The sequence below is a fragment of the Brachionichthys hirsutus genome, chromosome 18 (assembly GCF_040956055.1).
Source record: "Brachionichthys hirsutus isolate HB-005 chromosome 18, CSIRO-AGI_Bhir_v1, whole genome shotgun sequence".
Taxonomy (NCBI): domain Eukaryota; kingdom Metazoa; phylum Chordata; class Actinopteri; order Lophiiformes; family Brachionichthyidae; genus Brachionichthys; species Brachionichthys hirsutus.
In genome coordinates, this window is record NC_090914.1 from 1,628,638 (window position 1) to 1,644,526 (window position 15,889).

The following is a 15,889-nucleotide window of genomic DNA, read 5'->3' on the forward strand; positions in this document are numbered from 1 at the left end:
GCTGAATTTTTAGCACATACTAATAATCTGTTTATTCAATCAAATTTATTAAAAATGAAGGATCTAGTGATATACTATACTTTGTTAATTTTATTTAAAGCATTTAACAAATCACTACCATTTTAGTTGTATTATGAGGGTGGGATTTAATACGTTTTCTTCTTCCCACTCCTTTTCAAGCACTATATAATGTATTATTTGCTATTTTTGTGTACACGACCTTTGGTGTTTGTTTTGGACATATTTATTGGGTTTTTGTTTCTTTGGTTGAAATATGGTTTCTTGTACACGAAAAGGTATAATTTTTTTTATTTTTATCCTGCTTGAAACAAATAAACTAAAGTAAACTAAACCAACTACCCCGCCTCTCGGCCATTGACTGCTGGGACAGGCTCCAGCTCGACCGGCCACCCGGTACCGGACAGTTCAGAAGATGAATGAATGAATGGTTCCGATGGTCGACCTGCATCTCAAAGAATGAAAGCCGATCGCTGGCCCATCATTTGTGTCTCTGCGGAACGACTCATCAGTCGGGCGATGATATAGAGTCCTGTTGGCTTACAGTGAGAGACGGAGGACAATTACAGGTTGGAAAGAATTTTTTATTATCATCATTCATTTAAATTAACAAACACTGCTATACATATTGCTTTTTTTCTTTTTATATATATATATATAATTTTGAATAATTTTAAACAGTTAAAGCATTTTGGAAAAGAAGTAATAGTGGTTGCAAACAGGCGACAGACAGTCGATGACAGCAGAAGATCCAGTCAATGGCTTTCCTATGTGTGTAAAGGGGCTCCGGAATATTTCTACCGATTTGCCCACAGTCACGTTTTTGGTTATCGTTTGGCGCCCCTGTGCCGCCGTGCAGGATCACATCGTACCTGTTGCATCCACCTGGTGATGTTAAAGCTCGTGCAGCGCAACAACTACAACCTTCCTTCCCTCCATCAACAACAACAGCAACAAAAAGCGCTCAGCGTCGAGACGACAGCCCTGACATCGTTTCCACTAGGAATGTGTGAAGTCAACAAAATAGTCCCAAATATCGCCGTCCCTCTCAGTGCACGGTGCTGGGAAACCCCGCCCATTTAAGATACGCACAGGTCAAAAACAACCAATAAAGAAGTGCTTTGTAGAAACGACATCTGCTCCTGGTCCATCTTTCATCGTGAGTTGTCCCATCCCTTCTTTAACGTCAGAAAGTCCTCGATGTCTGGCCAGCAGGCCTCCCACTAAGTTCCTGCGGTGCACCTTTGAGCTGGCGCACGTTCACACGCCCCACGGAGCAGCACATCTGAGTTCAATCTACTAAAAGTGACAGATTTACAAACATGGTAAGAACGGGGGTTGACATCATTGGCATCTGGCGACAGTCTAGACCGCAGTGGCTTTTTATTCCCTCCCTTTAGACAACAATGGGACAAATTACAGGATCACGTGTGTCATAGAAACCCTTTTTGACTTTTTGAAACCTGACCTGCCTCAAGAGGCAGTGTTGAAAAAGGTTATATCGTTATTAAGAGAGCGAAAGAAAGGAAAAGAAAACGCGAGAAGTATGCAATCCAGTGTAGCAAGGGGGGTTCTCTACGACACAGACACATCCCTGACATCAATGTAATTCACATACACTTTGTCATAAACATATTGTAAAGTTCAGGTACAGAATCACTGAGGAAAAGCACACCGATAAAGTCAAAGTAGAAGCTAAAGAGTCTGGACGAACTAGTCGTTGGTTGAAGGTTGGCTCGGATCCTTCGCGTCACCGAGGACGGGCTCCTTGTCACCCCGTGGATGAACATTTTGCTTTTCTACAGGCAAATAAAAAGGAGAGGACGATGTCCTAAAAACCAAAAAAACCATTTGAAAATGATTCAGCACAGGCCATAAATCCAACGAAAGAGACGGAGCTAGCGCTAGAAATGTGTCTCCACTCCAAGTCAGCGATTCCTGAATAGAAGACAAGTCCAGGTGGGAAACACACAACGCTCACTGTCTTTGTCTCGCCTCTGGACGTCCGGCCGAACGCTGACCTCGCGTCGTGATTGGTTGATTTGTCTTGGCAGCGTGCAAGAGTCAGCCGCGTGGCTTCGCTTTTGTTAAAAACACTTTCAAAAAAATATATATTAAGGACGCGCTTCTCTGGTTTCGTCTCGTGAAGTCGGAGTTGCCCCGTCGAGGCGAGGACTGTCTGCTCAGTAAACAGGTTTACACTCTGGAGTTGAAATGGCAACGGAATGACACGTCTCAGGAATGGTGCACAAAAACGTTCACAAAAACAACAACAACAACAACAAGAACGCACTGAAGCAGAATGATGAGAAACACACGGCGTAGCCCTTGTGGGTCTCCCTCCGGAAGGGGAGACGGCTCACACGGTCTTGGTCTTGACTATTGGATGTGCTCTTGGGTCTTTAAAAGACACTGGGGGGGGGGGGGGGGGGCAGTTGATCCTCATGCTTGCCTCTGCCCACAGTGTTCCTTTCCCTCGCTCAGAGTGCCAGCAGGGTGGGCGAGTTCAGGGAGTCTGAGGACTGGTCGCCGCTGCTGCTGCTGCGCCGATGGGCCTTGGAACAGGATTCGGAGGAGGGTGAGGGGCTTTCAGGCTCCAGCATGTTCGGGTAGGTGAATATGAGGCTCGTCGCATTGGGCGTGGCGGCAGGGGTGGATGCCGCCACGACCGGTGTGTTCAGGCTGTCGCCGTCTGTGCAGTACATCCCGCCGCCAATGCCGCCGCCGCCCAGGCAGATGGGCTTGATGACCGAGCGCTGGGGCCGGCCCATTTCTCGCACGTCATCGTCGGGCTCTTGCTTCACCACCACGTGGTTCATCTGAGGCCGGCTTCCCAAGTTTGGCCGCATGGTCAGGGGCAGCGGGGTGCAGTGCTGCTGGTGCTGCTGGTGCCCGGATGACTGGTGGCGGTCCTCGGTGGGGAGCTTGCACACGGGATTGTGGGCAACCAGCATGAACTCCAGTTTGTCCTTCTCCTTCTGCAGGCTCTCAATCTCCTTCTGCAGGTCGGATTTCTCCTCCTCCAGCTTCTCCGTCTCCTGTGGAGAGGACAGGAAATGAGGCCGAGCCGTTGAGCTTGAGGGCGAGGACGGGAATCATAATAAACGCCGTGAAGGAGCACCAGCCCAAAGCGTCCCGGGATGAGACCTTCTACCAGAATTTAAGTTTCCTTTAAGAATAAGGAAGTAATTTGTGTGCGTGATCCCCAAACGTGCAGAAAGAGGGCACTGTCCCTCAGCTACAGAATCCTGCTGGAACGTAAGCGGCACAATCACAGGAGGAATTTATCGAGGGCTCGTTGGGCTTCCAGAACGGAAAACTGCTGCTCAAATGTGACTTAAGGGCCGCGTGTTGTTTGTCTCAGAGACGTTTGATCTGCGTCAACAGCGTGTCACGAATGTGCCACGGAAAAGAGCCCACGAAAGCGGCTCGTCAGCTCGAGACATCGCGCAGATAAAGAGATAAGCCGTCTGAGAACTTTGACTCATGGTCAAAGGTATGAGGAAGTGCACAAGGAGCAGTAGGAGGAGGAAGAGGAGGAAGAGGGGCGGGGGGGGGGGGGGGCTAAATCAAAGATATCAGTCAATCCAGGCAGAGATATCGCAGCAACATATCCCTCCTCTCTGCTGGAAGGTGACCTTTTTGGAATTTTAACGGAAAGGCGTGTGAAGACGAGAAAGTGTTTTTGTCTCTCGCCCAGAAGTGTGTGTGTGTGTGTGTGTGTGCGTGCATGTATGCATGTGTGTGCAGCATGTCTCTATGTGGGATTGGGAGACAAGCAATTGCCTCCTTTTACAAAATGTCCTGCATTCACGGAGACAGCTGCCGACAGCAAATTCCGTTCCTGCTTTTTTTTATTATTTTTTTTTTTTTTTAGGGCCTTACAAAGCTGAACCTCACTGCAATCCAGCAAATGAGTCCACTTATTCTCCGCTGCCGTCTGCCAGGCATGCAGGGCTGGGAGACGGCCCTCTGTCTCCAGCTGCCTGAGACAAAAAGCTTTTCTTCGCCTGTCATCCCATCACCGGGAGTCAAACCAGTAACGCAAGCTTGTAAAGTTAGGTGTGGAGGCTCAACCTCTGGAGTCCTGCCAGACGTCTGAACCTGTGTGACCATTTGTTTCCACGTTGGCTTTTATTCTAGTTCCTGTAAATGATTCCTTCGGTGGCTGGGACTTAGCGTGTGTAGGAGCCGGGGGGGAGGGGGGGGGGGTGTTTGCCCCAGCCCTCCGTGGTCGGTCCATGAGAACGACGGAGAACTCACCCCTTGCAGCATCTCGGTGAGCTCTCGCCTACGGTTGCGGCATTTGGCGGCGGCTAACTTGTTCCTCTCCCTTCTCACCCTCCTTTTCTCCTCTTCCTCTGGGGCGAGCTGAGGGCAAGAGGGGGGGGAAACAAGAACATACAAGATAACGGGGGCTGTTTGAGAGACACAGACAATCAATACGGAGCAAAGAGTATGAAAACAAAGATGCAGAGAAAAATATATATATTTAATGACTTCCCTTTGAACAAACGTTCTAATGTTAGGAAGAACGATCATTTGAATACGACGCTTTCCCTCATGTCATCCGGGGTCCCTCACCTGCTCGTCTCTTTTGCGTCGGCTCCTGGCGTCCCCGATGGAGCGGATGACTCCGGGTCGAGCCAGCGCGTTGTGCCCCAGCAGCCCCCCCGGCCCGTTGGTCAGGTGATGGCCGTACGGGTGGGACCGGGAGTACGGGTTGGACATGGAGGTGATGACTGTCGGCTGAACCATCCACTGGAGGTCTTGACTGGTCGTGATTGCATTGATGGTGGGAATGAAGGCACTGTTGGAGCCGGGCATGTCAAGCCTGTACTTCTGGAAAAGTAGGGAATGAGAGAAGATTTACAATCACATCTGAAAGCCGTTTCCTTAGAAACGGGGCGCTGTCATTTCAGTTCTCTGAAAGCCCAATCAGAGGCCTTCTCCACCGCCCACCATTATCCAATTCACACATTTTCCACATTTCAAGCTTATCGCAATGATTCAAATGGGTAAAACCACCGTGCACGTACGTAACCGCTGGAGTGGAACAGTGACACGCGCTGTGAATCATGTGGGAAAGCCCGGCGTGTCCAGCGTGTCTCGCTTTACTAGAATAAGCAAACACAGCCGTGTTCCACATGTCCGAGGTGCTTCTGAGGGAACGTAAAGGGTCAGAAGCTCCGTCAGAGTTCCGGAGGGATGTTTGATACGAACCCGGGGAATGAAAGAAAAACACATTCGTGGAGTCGATGGGATTATGACTGAATGATAGCCGAGTCTCTGTCTAATGCCACACTGTGATAAGAGACATGCCTGGGCTGAACAGAGTCCGACCCAAAGCTGCTCCAACTGCGCTAATCCGTGATAATTACATGTTTGCTGCTCCGGTCTGAAGTTATGTCTAACAAATCTAGAGGCAGAGTAATGATCCTGAAACCCTCAACGGTGCGTCCGTGCGTATTTTACGCACGTCCCATAAATCCGCTATTCCCGACTTTCCGTCGGACATCCCGGCAGCGCGCGTTGGAACTTTGTTTATCTGGTGAGTCATTGTGTATGCGGGATTTGTCGAGCGCATGTGAAATGCGGTCAGTTCCAGTAAAGGAACACACACACACACACACACACACACACACACCCGCGCACACACACACGCACCGAGTGTGACTTGTTTTGATACATTTAATTCTAACTAACAGAGAGGTCGTGTTCCAGCTCGCACGATGGGAACCCGGCAGCCGGCGCGTGATTACAGGGAACCGCAGCAGCGAGAGGCGCAGGTCCGGAGCCGTTTACCGTCTGGTGCGTGTGCGTGAGCCTGATGACGCGTTTCCACAGAGGAGACGTGAGCGCGTAAACAACATGCCACTTCCCAGATACGAGTCCTATTCGTTTGGAATGTTTGGACACGGCGGCGCTTCAGGGCCACACCTCCAGCAAATGTAGGTTCTGTCTGGGGGTTGTGTAAGGATCGATCTGCCCCCCCCCACCAGGAAGGACGTTCTGGCTTTTAATTACCCTGCGCTCCCGGTTGGTGCGCGCGTCCGGCTGGCAGAAATGTGCCATGTTCAGTGCGGAACGCGCTTGACACGTTCAGATCAGATTTAGCACTTTAATCGTGTCAGTTATGACCAATAAGATCAATATATCCGCCTCAAGTTACAACTTTAGCTGATCTAATGCTCCCGGTCGGAGGTCCTCGCGTAATTTGCCTGTTGCATTCCCAGTTTCGCGTTTGTATTCTATTCCCTTTTTATTTCCAGGCGAGCGCTGATGCGTAAATCAAGGACTTATCGTTGTTCTCACGCACGCGGGTGCGCCAGGATAAAATAATCAATGCACAAATAACAGAAATACATACTTGACCGACATCTGTCAGGTCCACATTGAAAGCGTCCCGTTTCCGTTGCAGCCAGAAGCGCGTTTACGCGTGTAGGTTTGGAACTTCGCGTTTTGCGGTGAGTAAATCTGATCAATAATTAAAAGCCGGAACGACCTCATCCGATCGTGAATGACAGAATCAAACTGGCACGAGTCCTGGATGCGCAGACGGAGTCTCATCTGTTGCGTCATCGTGTCGTTGGGTTCTTGTCTTCTCAAGTGACTTGGAGAATTGCTAAATTCCTCGACGCGGGTGGAACGCGCAACGCAACATTTCAGCCACCCGGCCTCTCTCACCTGGTAGTTGGAGGCAGAGACCGGACTCCCGATCGTGCTGCTGCCGCTTGTGAAGGACTCTGGCTGGGTCGGAGAGATGCTGCTGCCGCGGGACGAGGTGTCGTAGTTCCCGGAGTAGTCCTGGTACATGATCCAGGGAGGCAGGAATATTTCAATAGACGCTTTGAACTCTTGAACACTTTTTGTTTTTTTTTATCCTTGCAGAGAAAAGGCACCGACGGGAAACATCCTCCGAATCGACTTTGGGAAATCCAGAGAAGAGTTGCGCAAAGACAAAGTGCAAATATGCTTCTCTAAAGTCTAAACTAACGCATTACGCATTAAAGGGCAGAATCAGGGCTTCCCTTGGCGTCAGCCCTGCGCGTAAAGACGAAGCAGAGGTGCGCAAACTTCAGCCTAAAGTCAATAAGCGCACCTTCGGCAGTCAAAGCGAAGCTGCGGTTCCGAGTGACTCACGCAGGTTATAAACCCGATTACCTGGCTAACCCGATTACCTGGCTAGCCCGCCGCTCTGAACCCGGTCGCGCTCACGGAGCGGTTCTAACTTTTTTGTTTTTTTCCCCTTTCCACCACGCTTCCTAGAGATGAGTCACTTCAATGGCAACATGAAGAACTGCAACGGCTTTTCAACACCAACGACACCGCCTACGTCACGCCAGGGCGTGGCGACTCCTTCCAGGGAGGGGTCGATTCCCCGAATAAGGCAGTGAAAGAAAAAGATCCGCTCTGTCCGTGCGTCGCCGCGCACTGTCGGTGGACGCGGAGGAAAGGAGGAGTCCGGCTGAAGCCGCTGAATCGTCTCTGGAGACCTGCGTTTATTTTTAACACGCACGTCAGTGCGCGCGATGGAGTTCACTATTTGTCCAACTTGCGTTGGTCCATTGACGCATGCTTCCTAAAATGGGCAGTTGCGTCAGAGCGCGCGTCCGGGTTTCCTTGGTAAAAGAAGCGTCAGACACTGGAGGGATTCCCCCCCCCCTCCCCCCTCCCCCCCCCCCCCCGGGCGCTCAACGCCGGACTCGGATCCGTTCGTATCGCGCGGGTCCCGGTTCGATCGCTGATCGGTTCAAATACAGTTAATCGATGCAAACTGGACCAGACGTAGAGCTCCGGAGAGCGCTTTGCGCCAGATCGAACCTGATGCGCACAGCTCTGATTGTGTTTGAAGGAGAAGCCGTGCGCGCGCGCGTACAATCCCCGTTATGATACCTGCCTGAACGCACGCGGTGTGATCGTCGTCAGCTTTTACGCGCGTCTGTTCCTGCTAATAAGAGCCACTCGAAACGATTGGACGCGCGGCGCTTCTTTGTGTATGTGTCGTAAAATGACACGGGAGCGTGCACGGCGCGCAGAATGATGGCACAAAACACTTCCTGTTGGTCCAGTGAGTGCGGCCCGCTGGTTTGGGTTACACGCAACAGCGCAGCGCGGCGGCTTCAAAGTCATCCCGGTGAAACGTGGGGAATTATAATTCGGACGCTCCGCGCAAAAGGGCGGCGCGCCCAGAATGTGACAATTTACGAGATGTGAAATGGCGCATTAAGGATAATCCAATCTCCCACGGTTCCTATTTTAATCTGGATCACTGGTGACCCCCCCCCCAACCCGGCTTGCTGCGTTACCTTCTCACCTGCGCGCTCCGCGGTTTTAGTGACACGAAAGGTGACCGAAAGCACGCACGAACACGCAATATCAATTAACGATGAATGTTTATTATCTGTGAGTGGACGGACGACGGCGTTGCTAAGCGACAGTGTTCTGATCAACTGCTCGAGGAAATCTAATCAGTCCTATAATTGATGCTGCAGAGGATCATTCGAGTCGCAGCTCGAATGATCGAGGGGGGGGGCACCGTGCGCACTGAGGCCATCTGATCCGCAGGTCGCGCGCCCCTGATGTGCGCATCCATCGCACATCAAAAGGAAACCCGCAGAACCGCTCATCCTACACGGGAATTACGCGAAAGTGACGGGATGGAGAGAGGCTGACCTGTGCTCGTGACCCAGGCGCTTACCTGTGCTCGTGACCCACGCGCTCACCTGTGCTCGTGACCCGCGCGCTCACCTGTGCTCGTGACCCACGCGCTTACCTGTGCTCGTGACCCACGCGCTCACCTGTGCTCGTGACCCACGCGCTCACCTGTAGAGGTACCTGAGATGCATATATATACAGGACAACACCATTTACTCACCACCTGCTACTTTAGAGGACTCTTCCATTACCATGGTAACACTCACACACATTCTGCTGATGCTTTTAAGACACTTTTACAAGTTACTGAGCCTTTTTGCTCGACTGAAATAAATAAACATTGCCATTCCTGCTGGAATATGATTGAGTATTTAGTAGTATAAATTAGTAGTAAAAATCTTTATACGCACACTCATAATGTTCAAAGTGACGTAACAGTGGAAGGGAGAGGAGAGTGTTTCATCTGAAATGAAACTTTTCGCCATGGAAGGCAGCTAATGCTGATTCTCCTTCGTCTGTTTTGCTCCGACTGGCATGTTCTCCGGCCCTTGGCTGCCGCTGCTGCTGCTTCTTCTCTCTGCTTGTAATGCCTGAACCTGGATAACGACTCAGCACGATCAGCGTGGCTAATCTCGCAGCTCAGGCTATATGGACGCAGGTAAATACCAGAGTGCTGACGAGTACAGGGAGAGCGTGTCAAAGAGCCATCAGGGTGATTGACAGTGGGATTTATTATTGTGCTAGAAGCAAACACGGTGTAATATATTGTGTTCTGATTCCATGTAGCATAGAAGTAGCGTCCCTCTTAGAGTTAGCTTCGCCGTGCACGATGACATGAAACCGATTGGACCTCTCCCATGACTCGGACTGCTGCTGTCTCGTCACGGCGTCTTTTTTTAAAATAGAAATCTAATCAGCAGTTTCATCAGGATGCCCGCTGTGCAAGAGCATAGCTTAAAAAAAAAAAAAAAGAGGCTGGATGCCAGCCTGCACATAGCGCCCTGCGGATTCAAGTAAAACCTCCTTCGGCAATTTCATTTACCGGTTGCCTTGGTGACGCATTGTCAAGCAGTCAAACACAACAGCGCGGAGGGATAATTTGATCATCTTGACCTCTGCAGTGTGGATTCAGTGGCTGCATGTCAGCCAGTAAGGCCAGTCACATTAAGGTATGCAGGAAGCAGCGGCACTCGGCCTCTTGTTGATGTGCAATCCATCTGCACTGGACGCGCACGAGGCAGGAAGGTCTTCAGCTTCGAATGCCAGATCCTATTTGCAAAGACAATAAATGAATGAATGAGCAGGAGGAGTCTAAGTAGAGACACAACACGCCCAATGTTCTGTATATTGTTGGCTTTTAATGACGACAGTTTAAGCCAGCTCGACCCATGCCGATCAGATTACTGTCACGGGAAGCACGACTCAGCACGTGGGAACGATACAACGATGACGTCGGGGATATCTCGACGGGGATATCTCAAATTCATAATGAGAATCTCGCATGAAAAACTAAGTCCGCGAACTTTACGCCCACGGCAGAAGCCAAATAGTTATTTAAACTTACTGCACCATTCAAGTGCTTGAACACACCTTTAATATGTTCTCACAGCCTCAGCGGTAGAGTTTGTAATGGGGTGGTTTAATACAATACTAGAAGGGAGAGAGATGCCAGAGGAATGGAGGAGAAGTGTGCTGGTGCCCATTTTCAAGAAGAAGGGAGACATACAGAGTTGTGGAGACTATAGGGGGACAAAGCTAAGGAGTCATACAATGAAGTTATGGGAAAAGGTGGTTGAGACTAGAAGACCAAGGGAAGAAGTATTTATGAGCAGCAGTACGGCTTTATGCCAAGGAAGACCCGATCGCAACTTGTTTTCCTGCACGTCCGTCAGCCGGGACATCTAGAACGTATTTTGACACGGGAGATTGCAGCTGCTGTACTCTGTAATTTACCTCGCAGCCCCTTTTAATCAAATGACCGCAGGTGAATAATAATAATGTGGAGGCGGCGCATGCCGTCCAATCAGCACGCTCTCGACAGTAAGTTCAGACACACGAAGGCATATCAGCCCCTGAGACAATGGAAGGAAGTGCGTCACAGACGAGCAGCACGTCGAGACAAAGAAGAATGGAACGCGGCCGAGGCGAAAACAGCAGAGCGAGAGAGAGAAGAGGAAACGTTGGAGCTGGAAGAAGTGAGCAAATAGTCGGAGGAGAACGAGCCGCTTGCAGCTCAGGTAGAAACAGAACCTCGGTCTCGCTTTCCGTGGAAGAAAACAAGCGCTTCCCCCAACGCTCGAACCGCAGGAGAGGAAAATGTCTGACAAGGACGCGCTTCGTATCTGCACCTTATTCTGTTTGCGTGTTGTTTTCCTCGTCGTCGACCAGAAACAAATCAAATAGCTTTTGGGTGACGCGCCTGAGCGCAGCCACAGCGCGAAACAATGGCCACGTTTATCTCACACCATCAACCAGACCGTCCGTGCAATTTACGAGCCGGCTGCAGGCCGGAATGTTAATGCGTTCGGTTGGGGAACCGAGTCGCCCGACTGGTGCTTGAGCTCAGCTCAAAGGCTGCCGTCCTCCTCTCTCCAGATGAAGACAAGTCAATCTTAAAGGCACAGCTCGCCCCGAAATCAACAGTACACACGTTTTTCTTTTACACGCAGTACTCTCGAGATGTAATTGTGTAATTGCAGAGCAGTGGGGACATCATATGTACGTGTCTGAGTGAGCACAAAACACAAACTAGGCTGATGGGCTGACGGTATTAGTCAAGATTTATTTTTCTTCTTCTGGGGACCATGAATCCTTAAAACAAAACGCTCAAGGCAATGCATCTGGTAGTCCCCGAAGACGCGGCGGAACACGCTGCTATTTGATACCGCTATTGGAAGAGCACCAACACACGTGCACGAATAAACTGAGGTCTCAGGCGAATGGCTAACGGTGACAGCAGCGGATGCCATTGATCACAGCGGAATGAGGCATTGCGTGGAGGAAGAGGACGGGGGGGGGGGGGGGCATGGTTGATCTTCTTCCTGGGGTCGACTCCTCGGCTGCGTCCGTTCGTTCCGGCTGAACGGAAGCGTAATGTGAGTGTGGAAAAGTGGAAAATTTAATTAGGCTGCCAAAGGGGGTTTGTGTCACTTGGCATGAGCCCCCCCCCCCCCCCACGACTCCAATCTCCCTCGCCTCCCCCCAGCCTCGCTCACCCTTTGCTCTCGTCTCATTTGCCGCAACCACTTTTCATATTAGTGCTCAGAATCCTTAGGGACACGACCCAGTGGGCCCGAGCAGCAGACACAAGTCAGCGGCTTCCAGCTGAACGGAGGCTGGAGGTGGGCGGGGCCTGATGGGGGGGGGGGGGGGGCATTTCTGTCCTGATGCCTGTGACATCATAAAGCTCATCACAAACAAGCACGCTCACACTCACACCTACAGACAATAATTTAGTGTGACCAATCCACCAGGGTTTATGGTAGAGTGGGCCGTCCGATAATCTCAAGGTTGGTGGTTTGAATCCCGCTCCATCCCAGTCCACCCACCTTGCCTCCAGTGCCTCACACCGGAGTGTGAATGCCAGGATGCGAATGTTCTTGTAAATGAGAGCAGCTTCTCATCTGACCGACGTGGTTAAAGAAAGACAAAACAAAAATGGAATCAGCATTTAAAAAAGTTGAAAAACTTTCCCCCAGCGTACAGGAAACATTCTCACCCCTTGTGTACTCTTCCAACTTCCAACGCATGGATATGTATTTTTCGTAAGCAGGGGAGGGGGGTGGTGGGGGGGGGGGGGTGAAGGAGTCTTGTCACATTACATGCACCTGTCTACGCACGTCTTCACTGCGGCTGTCATCTCACTTGACAGCGCTATCAGTGTCCACGGCTGATCAGAACACGTCCCTCAGCCTGACAGGCCGAACCGACAGCACTGCAATCCGGACTGACAGCTCCCCAGGTAGCTGGTGGGGCGGGGGGGGGGCGGGGGACGACGACGACACATCACATGCAAGTCAGTAAACAGCCTTAAATGATCCAGCTAGCATGACGTATCTTACTGCGGCTTTCTTGAATATCAGAAATCCATCTGATAACAAAAATGATTCCGAGATAGAACCTTTAAAAAACCTCCATTAGAGAAAGGAAATCCTCTTTCTGCCAGGTTGGAGTATTTTTGAGCTGATTAAATCTAATTTTTAACAACAATCAAGCATTGAACCAAGGCCAAACCGCTGGCTTAAATCAGAGCAGCTGAAATCTGCGTTCCAGAGGGAAACACCTGAGGGACGCGCTTTGGTTAACCCATGAAAGGCCTTAATCGAGTTTCTGTGATCACACCCAGGGGGAAATGAGGGAGGCGCTCCCTTCTCGGCTCTTTCCCCTCCTCTTCTGGCTTTATCCTGTCAAAAGCCATCCAAAACAAGGCCATCCAGAACCAGAACGCCTCAATGACACGCAGACGAGACAAAACGGGGAAACCTACGAGCTCCAGAGCGAAGCCTCGTTTGATGAGCTTAGCGACACTCTCCTGGCTTTTCATGCACGGGGAGTAATTAGCAATTAACAACCAGGCTTTTACCCAGATCCAGTTAAGTTTTTTTTGGGGAGGGGGGTGGGGGGGCATTTTGACTTGGGAGTTCATTAGAATTCCTGTGCTTCTCGAGTTAAGATAAAAAAAGAAAACAGAGGGACCCCAGCAGTAATTCTCAGATTTTCACGACATCTCTGGGGCATTTTTTTTAATTCCCAGATCAAACAGGCTGTAACAAAAGGCCCCAAATCCCCCCCCCCTCCGCTCTCCTCCTCTTGCTCCCTTTCCAAAATTAGTTAAGCCTCTCAGCTCCATCATCCTCAACACGGTTCGCATCAACAACCCTGAAATCCACCGCTCACACACACCGTCCTCTTCAACCACATCCCTTCAAAATGGGGAGGGGGTGGACCAAAAACTCCCCCAATGTCACTCCGAATTTGTACTTAGAGACAAAACACAAAGTACCCCACAGTCATTAGAGTTTGTGATTTCACCCTCTCCTTCCTCTTTTGCCTTTTCTGCAGGAACGCGTTAAATCAAAAGGCTGCAGCTCAGAAAACAACGATGACATGAAACAGTGAGGCATCGCTGACAGACGGGGGGGTTCGGACACTAGAACGGACGCTCCTCGTGTCCTCCTGTGCGGCCCCAGCTGTTTACTGTCTGCGAGTGAGTCAGGCTTTTCCGTCACTTTCGTACCCATCTCTGTTCTGCCATCGTCTCTCCGTATTCACTCCCTGCTTCCATGCCACTTTGTTGCTCTCCCTCAGCCCCCCCCTTCCCCATAAGGCTTCAGAACTTTCTCCCGACTAGGCCCACTTCTGAGGTGACGCGGGGTGAGCGATGCCAGGAGCAGCCTCTGGGTTCTTGCCCAGGAAGGCGCTTCATGGCTGAAGCTTTAAGTGATCCTGTTTCACACACTTGTCAGTTCTCTGGGTTGGCAGGTCCCCTCTGCCTCTGAGCTAACTGCTTAGAGGCTCGTCACCAAAGCAGTTAACGTTAATCTGATGCTAATGATCACGTTGGCAAGCTACGAGGACGCCGCCAAGCATCAATTGTAAACGTATTACTTTGTTAGCTCGAGTCCAGTTAGCATTCTGTCCACCATCAGGGCTAGGGCGGAGATCATATCATTCCTGTCCAGAATTGACACCGATAATGAGCCTCTTCTTCAGAGGGAAAAGGACTACCGACCCCCCCCCCCCCCCCCCCCCAGTGAGACCCAGTCCAGCAAAGCAGGAACCCGGTTGGACCACAAAAGCGCTCGTCAGTCTAATCATCCCCAGTTCACAGATTCCAGGCTAATTATTCCATCCGACTGCTGTCGAGATCTCTTAAAGACGGCTGGATTAGTGGATTTGGAGCATTAGCTCGGAGGGTTGGCAGACCTCTGCACTGTGATCCAAGGGGCTGAGAAACGCATCTTCAAAAGGCACCTCAAGCAGCACCTTCACCGGATCACTGCGGAGGATAAGTCTGCGCTAAGTTGCTTATGAGCGTGCCAAGGTGAGACGTTTGGACGCAGACGCTTCCGGAAGAGGAGGCCATCTAAAGGGGACTTAAGCAGAGCAGCAGAGACAGATCAAGCATCAAGTAAGTATGTGTAATATAATGATTATTATTAACAAGTTCTAAATCGCTGAAATGATTGAAAATCAAGTCATAACTTGTGATGTCGTGCTAAGATGCAACCCCCCCCCTTCAGATCTCCAAAAGGAGACGCTCGTCCTGCGGCTGACAACAGACGTTTCTGAAAGCAGGTCGAGAAAGGTTAGAACGAGAAACATGCACCGAGGCAGCGAAAAAGACAAAAAGAATCTTGCTTTTTTAATTATTTTATGAAGAGCCTTGATGCTATTAAATGCCCCAGATGCATTCACCTTAGAGTTCTCAATTAGACTTGACAGTTGCTGCATTACCAACAATAAATATAGCAAAGGGCTGAGCCTCGGGCCAGGAAGGACCCCTAACTATGACCCTCACATTTAATGATGAAAACAAGCACACGCCTGCACAAACTCTCTCGCTCACACACACACACACACATCTTCTCTGTGTTGCGGCTCCTCGCTACACAAACTCAGCAGCGTCTGTAGCGTTTATAAGAGCATTACATCTGGGACTGATCTGAACGCATCTTCACGGCCAATTCTGAGAATTTGTTTGATAGTTTTTATATTTTCAGACTAAAACACAAAATCTAAAGATGGAGTGAGGATCATGTATTTTTTTTTACAGATCAGGCCACCCAGTCTGCCAATGCGTCCCACTTTGTGCCACAGTAGCCTTCACTGTTAGTATAACCAACCAGCCATGGGCAGAACATGGATTGTCAGATCAGATAATCACTCAAAAGACTAAAAATATTTTACAAATGTGCAATTATCTTAAAGTCACACTCCATTTTTAAACTCAGTTTGTTGTTGAGGCAGCATGTTAGCTGTTGCGTTGACTACTGGATGGTTGGCATCCTCGTCCCACTTTGCTGCAAACCACCCCAGTACACACTGAAGGTCCAGACTCAGTTTCATATTAAGTTCATGTAATATCATTAAAACCTCAATGTGATACGTGCTCTCATATTCTGAGTAAACATATTTTAATTATCAGAACCAACGCTGTAATTAAAAGCATCTTGATGTTACGACCCTCTAGTTGTTACCATAGAAACAAATT

At 50.0% G+C, this 15,889-nt stretch overlaps 1 protein-coding gene across 2 annotated transcripts; it reads right to left on the minus strand.

Annotated features, from left to right (window-relative positions):
• Positions 1-581: 581 nt before the first annotated feature.
• fosl2 (FOS like 2, AP-1 transcription factor subunit) lies at positions 582-7,006 on the minus strand. Of its 2 annotated transcripts, none has more exons than XM_068751698.1 (4): positions 6,727-7,006; positions 4,603-4,860; positions 4,282-4,389; positions 582-3,056 (listed from the first exon to the last, which is right to left on the minus strand). In XM_068751698.1, the coding sequence occupies exons 1-4, from the start codon at positions 6,832-6,834 to the stop codon at positions 2,499-2,501; spliced, it is 1,032 nt and encodes a 343-aa protein (XP_068607799.1). In that variant the 5' UTR covers positions 6,835-7,006; the 3' UTR covers positions 582-2,498. The 2 variants fall into 2 exon arrangements, with proteins under 2 accessions (XP_068607799.1, XP_068607798.1); XM_068751697.1 differs by having other exon boundaries at positions 6,706-7,006.
• Positions 7,007-15,889: the final 8,883 nt, after the last annotated feature.